Genomic DNA, 7,827 nt, shown 5'->3' on the forward strand with positions numbered 1-7,827 from the left:
AGGACGCTCCGCCGCTCTGACCCTGCTGCTAAAGACTCCAGCGATAAAGGGTTTTTAAAGGACAACACCGCCTGCTGATTGTTGCATTAAAAGCTGCTGATTGCTGATAATTTTTGCGCTGATAGATTTAACTGTAGTTTATATTGTCTGAAGCATTTTTGTGACTGAAGAAAAAACTTCCCCACACAACACTGCGATGATTTGTCTGGAAAGATTTCGGATGGCATCAAAACATTTGGAGTCGGTGCTGCAGAAAAGGATTCTCATCCCGTCAGAGGTCAACAGCTCTGACAGGCGGCGCTGAATAGACGTTTAAAGGTCTGTTATGTATGAAGCTACTGATACGTCTCATTCTGTTCTCACAGTGAGTCTGATGCTTTTGTGGAAAAGCTCCAAGAGGCTTGTACAATTAGCTTTTGTCACATCGGTTGAATGTGGTTTTTAAACCTCTGTAAAGCCTAATGAGAGAACCTTGAAGTCATTTTTTTGAACGTTTTTCATCACAATCCTGCAGTATTAATACATCTCACATGTGATGTGTGCTTGGTAAACATGTAGATATCTCAGCATTTTCCAAAAACAAATGTTCTGTCAAAGTACCGCTGAAGAACAGAGCCACTCCACCATCATCCAGGAAGAATCATATTTTATTTCAAGGTTCTTATTCATCTGCATTTATAAGAAAGGGAGTTATCAGAGCAAACCATTTCCCATGACTGCCTGTCCAATAGTGCCTACACACACACAATGCACTGTGCACATCTAATCACGCAATCAAAAGCCATTTGTGTTTGGCAGTGGGGCATCAGACTGTATATAGAGAGGCATTAATTCTGAGTATCCTTTCTCTGTCTGCCTGCCTGTCTGTTTGTCTTTTCCTCACGCTCTCTATCTTTCACTCCCTCCATCTGTTGTTGTCCTTCAGAGACTAATTATGGAGAGTATTGTGCTGTGACTGACTGCTATACCTGCTCTGAAATAACAGGTGACACATTAGATTCTGGTAAACAGGTGCGTTTGTTTTTGTTCAGGCGCCGCGCTGCTTAACTATATATTGTTTCCAGACTTCGCTAATTAGCTCGGGAAAGCCAAGCTTGATCAAATAATTTCCTGTCTGTCCCTGCTGGATTTGGGTGGCGAGAGAGGAAATTCAAAAAGGACACGGTGATTGGATTTTTGCAGATTTGAAAGAAAACATAATGTTTGCTGCAAGGTAAGGGATACAGTATGGCACAAACAAACGAGGCTCCGCGCATCCATCCAGATCACCGCTGCATCTTCTTTTCACCTGCAGATTTATTTAGCTTCACCTGTGAGGGTGTGTTGCTGACATGTAAACCTTTAAGATCATCTCGCCAAATGTATACATGCCTACAACGTTTGATTAGTTCATCACAACGGAAATAATCATAAACATAAGTAACACAAGCGCCTCTTCTTTATGAGAAGTTTTTTTTTAACCTCGCGGCTGTTTAGATTTTTTTTCAACCTAAGCGGAAGGTGCAGCAACGAGTGCGTCACTGCCAATCGACTGGAACGATGAAACGTTGGTGTTCAAGTGACTATGACTTGCACCATCTGTTTTTCATAATTATGTTGTGTTTTGGACAGTTTCAAATGTTTCCTACTGAAAAGATTCAAAGAGCCGTTCTTTATCAAAGCTGCTGGGCCAGTTAACCCAATTGCCAAATCAGCTCTCATCTTCCAAGCCTTTCTTTTGCATTAAAAAAAGGGTTTGAGGCATAAATCTAATCTCTGTGTGTTTTGTTTTTGAGTGATGGTATGATGGTGTAAGTGCCGCCCTCGTGGCTTGTGAGCGACATGAGCTGATTCCCGGAAGTTTTCAGTTTCAGCGGCTCCACGACAGTAAAGTCTGACTCACCAGATGCAGACTTCTATTTGCCATTTCCACCACACATTTTACGCAGCATTCTTCTCCCCTTCTGCTATCTAAGATGTGATACGATAGAAAGTTTGCACTGAAATTCATTTTTGCATCCTTCAGGCCAATGCAGCCAAAGAGGTAAATTCACAATCATTACCACAATTCACAGATAACCTTTTACCCAGTCATGCTCATGAATAATGACCATACAAATAAGAACATCACCAAAAGTTTATAGTCTCATCTGGCAACACGCTGATCTTGGCTGAGCAGCAGAATAAGCTGATGTGTAAAAGAGTCCTTCAGCAAAAAAACCTGTCAAATCATTCACCTGTTTGAGGGCAGACGTCTCCATTTCAGATGTGTGAGAAATCAAGATAAAAAATAATCAATACTACAATAATACCTGGCTTTTTAAATCCCCCCTTCACTACAGAAAACAACAACCTCTGAGCATTAACCTGAAAATGTTCTGAAAAAGATTTGGATCATGCAACTGGCCGGTCTGCTTGGTTCTGCTTGATTTAGCCGTCATCAGGTTTCTGCAGGGACACCATCACTGCATCCTGGGCTAAGCATCGCCCACTGAGACTGGTTTGAAGAAGAAATAAAAACAATCCACAGCTTTTTTTTCCCCCACTCAATAGCAGAATGACTGTCCTCCAGTGTGGACTCACTGCTGTGGAGATCAGATTATTCACAAATACACCTAATTTATCAGCCAATAACACATAATATAATGACGACAAAAGCCTCTCTTGGGTCAGTCAGTGTCATTAATGGCATGATGAAGTTATTAAACCTAGACATGGGATAAATGCCAGTTTATGTTTCCTGTGATCTGTGGAATATCTCCCTGTGTCTAGTTCACCTTTAACCTCACTAAAGAGCCCAACGATGCAGATCAGGTGTGTTTTTGTTGCACCACTTGTACTTGAACAGTTCATTTGCAACAACAGATAACTCCATTTTTGTAGATTTTTCTTTGTTTGTTTGAGATAATATCAATCAAACTGAAGCTGAGTGGATTTGACTCAATGACAAAAATAGAGATAATTTAAGATTATTGATATTGTCTCAGGCAGATGGTGGAAAAGTGGGTTTTCTGAAGGCTTGTGAAGATGGAGTGGTCTGTTTTTAGGGTTAGGGGAATGAAATGCTGTAAATCTGCAAAGTAAGAGTGCTGTTTAGTATTTTGCTCTTGCAAACAGAAAAAATTCGGCATCCATGTGGTGAGGGAACCCTTTCACAAATCTCTGTTTTGACATTACACTCCGTCTTCCATCATGTGACTCCCGTATCCCTGTGTGAGTTAAAAAACTGACGCTTTTGTCTTTCCAGCTGTTCAGGATGGTCCACGGCTCACCAGCAAACAAGCCTGGACAGTTGCCTTCTAGCTGTAAACCAGTCAATCAGCAGCACTGTAGGGATCCACTGTGGGGAAACAATAACATTTGGAAAGAGAAACTGGGCTGGCACTTGTCTCTAACTAATGTTTCATGTTATACATGGACTGAATACTGAGCAGGTCCCATTTGGCAGCTTGGACATGTTGAAATGAAAAAGTTTAATGAATTGAGCATCTTGACTTGATGCATCAATCAGCCGCTGATGGCCTGTGTGTTGCCTCAGCCTTCTTTCTGCCTTTTCTGTCTCAGACTGGCAGCGCCGCTAAACACACATACACAGAAATCACACGTTACCCTGCTTTTCCTCTCCTGGACTTCTCAAGTCCAATCATATTTGACAGAGTAATTTTGTCAGCCAGTGTTTGCCAGAGCCTAAAGTGTCACCTACACGACTCCAGATACTTTCGATTCATCAGCGGATGATTTAGGATGGCATGACAAATGACAAATATATCTCCTCTTTCATTTGAAAATCCTAAATCTAAAGTTTGACAACTGTGCACAAGATGTCTCGTCCATCAGATCACTCTCGATGTATGTGTAATACAAACTTCCATCTGAGGGATTTTTTTCTGCTTGGTTCAGAAATCATATGATCTGATTTGACACTGGGGAAGGAGCAGGATGTGCCATGTTTATTCAGTTTGTCTGTAGACCGCCCCTAGTAGCTCAAATAAATCTTGAGGAAATAAGGAGTTTGTGTTGTGTTTGTGTGTTTGCAGGCCGGCCGGTCATGATCGTGGTGGAGTACATGGAAAATGGATCACTGGACTCGTTTCTCAGGGTGAGTGTTGGAGTGGTCGGAGAACTCGTGCATGATCATGTCCTCGTGATTATGGCCTCGCATGGTATCAAAACCGCTGCTATAAATATCGTTTAGTAACCTTGCATGTCTTTGCGCTCGGGTCATTATAACGCCTTGCAGGCAGAGAGCAAGTTCACCCTCAGTCACTTTGGTGACTTATGTGAATTATGGAACTCTCCAGCACATTGTCCTCTCAATTTACTGCCGGCATAACTCTGAACTAAATATGCTTCGACTCTCTAAGAACTACTGAACTATTTTATTACATATTCTGTTGCTATACACACACAGCAGTAAGTTGTTTATCAGTGTCTGTCCCTTGACTTATTCTTGCTCCCTGCATTTAACCTCATTTCCACTCTGATTGTTTGTGCTGTCTCTTCTTTTTTTCTAATGGCTCCTCCTCTGTCTGTTTATTTTCCTCTGCATCCTGTCCTCCCTGTCAGCAACATGACGGTCACTTCACTGTCATCCAGCTGGTTGGCATGCTGCGTGGCATCGCCTCGGGCATGAAGTATCTGTCAGACATGGGCTACGTTCACAGAGACCTGGCAGCCCGAAACATCCTGGTCAACAGCAATCTGGTGTGTAAAGTGTCAGACTTCGGCCTGTCCCGAGTCCTGGAGGACGACCCGGAGGCTGCTTACACCACAACGGTACACCTGAGACCTCTACCTGCTACGGCTAATTTATTACAGGTTTTAATAAAGCTTGTTGTGTGTCACCACAGGGAGATGTTTTGTTATTGCACGGGGTACGGATTGATTCGTTAATTTGGTGTGATGTGTCAGGCACACGCTGGGTCGGACACGTTGGATGCAAATGTAATGGGATTAGTTTTTATCATAAAAAGATGCAAAATCAACACAAAAAGTCAGAAAAAAAAACACCAAGAAAGGCAAAAAGTTGTGCATTCACCACAAAATGTGAAAAACATCAAAAAGAGAGGTAGAATCACCACAAAAAGAAGTAAAATCATGCAAGAGAACACAAAATCACAACAACAAGATGCTAAATCACCACAAAATGACGTAAAATAACTACGCGCTGCAAACTTTCTACAAAAGGAATCATGGCTGGGTGGATGGAGCCAGAGGCAGGGATTTCATAGATCCAGGCTTTCTACGGGAAGCAATGATGCATCTAAACCATTTTAGGTCAGGAAGAGATTTTTTTATTGGAAAACGTCTAAATATGCAACTTTGATATACAGAAATGAACTTTTAGGAGTTTAATCAGTCATCAGAGAGGGATTTTGAATTTTTTAAAAAGCCCAAAATTTTACACTTGACGCACAAATCACCCAAAACATGCATCAGTCACAGTGCGAAACTGCTAATCTACATCTCAAAGTTAACAAAAACTCAAAACTCGTCTTGGCAGGTGTCGAAAATCTGCTTTTTTAAAGTGAATTCTGGGAGTTTTGGAGACAGATTTTTTTTTAAAAAGCAACCATTAAAGCTCCTCCTGAATGCACATGTAAACACACTGAGAGTCCCTGTTGTTGTTATTTAATGTGTGATCCTGTTGGGTTTGACACAGGAGCGTGAGGCCAGAGGGGGAGACAGGAGAGTCGAGGAGGGTAAACAAAGATGGAGGCAAAAGGGAAATACTGTACAACAGTGACATCTTGACCCAAGTCATTATTTCTATGGTCCTGTAAAAGACGGGGTTAAATATCAGTAAAACTACCCTGAATAAGTACAGGTTAAAAGCATAAATATAGAAGTTAGAGGTAACTTCTGAACTGAAAAGTAGCTTACAAGCTTCCAAACATCTTGCACAGCAGCATGAAGGCTGTCTCCAACCATTGTTGAATTTTGTTTTATACAATAAGAAGCCGCCAAGCAAGTGCAATGTTGGAAATACAAACTGATTAATATGGCGTCTGGTTTTCACGTTTCACCTTTGCTCTGTCGCGCTGCGATATCTATGATACAAGTTTTTCCTCGTTTCGGTCTCATTTACTGCCAGTTGGCCGACTGCGTTCTGTTCTTGGCTTTGGTCAAGAATCTCATTAGAAGTAAAGATTGGAAGTTTTGTGCTATGAAAGGCGCAGCAGGAGCAGCAGTGGAGGCCCTGCAACAACAATTCAGCTTACTGAAGGTTTACGGGATGCACCCTAACAGCCGTTCTGTGGCCGATCCTCCCCGTATGACACAAAAACTGATGCATGAACTGGTGTCCATGGTACTCTTCAAACTATGTACCTGTACTGAAGCCAGAGCCAAGACCTGCTGCTGTTGTATCTTATGAGTGTTACTCTCAAACAAGTTCCTGAAAAAAAAAACAAAAATGGTAATATGACACTGAAATAATCCATTCAAAGTCAAAAAGATTGCATCTACATACTAATTCTATCTTTAGCAGCTTGAGAAATAAGCAAACCGACACTAATCCTGCTTGATTAGACTGATAAAATTGTGACTTTTCTGCCTTTTCTCTGGAGGTCAGCAGAAAGATGGAGCTGCCTTAGATTGCAAAAGTTAAACCTCCAAAACTCCTGTGCTGAAAAGACAGTGTTCCGTAAATCTGTCTGAGCCCACGGTGACCTCCATTTCCTGGTTTGTATTGAGGTTTTTCTGTAGCAAAGGAAAAGCTGTGTTTATGGTTCCAAGTTGAACTTTCTGCGTCACACAAAAAAAAAAAAAATCCACAGAAGGGAAGTGAAAGTTGAGGTGAGGTGAGAGGAGAAAACTGCAGGCAATAAACACGATATTCAGAAAAGGAGACCGTATGTGACAGCGGTATTAATGAAATATTGAGCGTCCTTTCACAGCTACTTTCCACAAGTAGCGGCTCTGCTGGACTCCGGCGTCTGCAAGGTTGAGGCCACTGAGATACCGAGATACATATATTTTTTAAATAATTCACCCAATGCAGTAGAACATGGAGTTGAAACCACAAGTATTTGGACTGTTACTCATTTTTAGTTCTTCAGGCTCTTATGCTTCAGCACATTCAATTTAAAGTCATATAATTGATTCTGCAATAAAATGTCTCAGCTTTCATTTGTGTATATCAGCGTAGAAACAACCGCGTGGGAGGTTTACAGTGGCTCTTAAACACAATGTCCCTAAAGTTTAGGGCTTCAAAAGTAATTGGACAGATAAAGGTCACAGTCATCATATTTAGTGTGCTGTGAAAGATCTTCTGTAGCAGACGACCACCTAAAGAGAGCTTCTTTGTGCATGAACCAGCACTAAAGTGATGCAGAGCTGCCTGAGAATCGTTTAGTAGCCAAGTGTCCAATTACTTGAGATTTGGATCCATAGCTACAAAAAGGTTCTTTTTTTTTGCAGACTTCTTTTTGAAATTTACATAATTGAACTACTTTGCTGATACCTCAATGTTAGTGTGAGTCTGTCCTTGAGTGCATCCGTTATTTTCTTTTTGTGCGTGACCAGGGTGGTAAGATCCCCATCCGATGGACAGCTCCAGAGGCCATCTCGTACAGGAAATTCTCCTCCGCCAGCGATGCGTGGAGCTACGGCATCGTCATGTGGGAAGTGATGTCATACGGAGAGCGGCCGTACTGGGAGATGTCCAATCAGGATGTGAGTATTGTGCGGCGATCAGTTCATGTGAGATAGAGCCACTTAGACCACCTGCTTTGAGTTACTAAAATGACTCTTTACAGCTGTTGGTAATGGCGTGATTATCTCGCTGTCTTCTCTCTACTTTCCTACCTGAGTTTCCAATTTGCTGACTTGAAAAGTTTAAAGCCT

General features: G+C 41.8%; 1 protein-coding gene across 1 annotated transcript in view; it reads left to right on the top strand.

The window, feature by feature from the left end:
• LOC103354217 (ephrin type-A receptor 6-like) overlaps nt 1–7,827 on the top strand; it is a 182,946-nt gene that overhangs the window by 170,230 nt on the left and 4,889 nt on the right. Inside the window, exons 12-14 of the mRNA XM_008277521.1 lie at nt 4,017–4,078; nt 4,546–4,755; nt 7,507–7,656. Coding sequence (XP_008275743.1) covers nt 4,017–4,078; nt 4,546–4,755; nt 7,507–7,656 — 422 coding nt within the window. The remainder of the gene's footprint in view (nt 1–4,016; nt 4,079–4,545; nt 4,756–7,506; nt 7,657–7,827) is intronic.

Source organism: Stegastes partitus, unplaced genomic scaffold (assembly GCF_000690725.1).
Source record: "Stegastes partitus isolate 25-593 unplaced genomic scaffold, Stegastes_partitus-1.0.2 Scaffold3, whole genome shotgun sequence".
Lineage (NCBI taxonomy): Eukaryota > Metazoa > Chordata > Actinopteri > Pomacentridae > Stegastes > Stegastes partitus.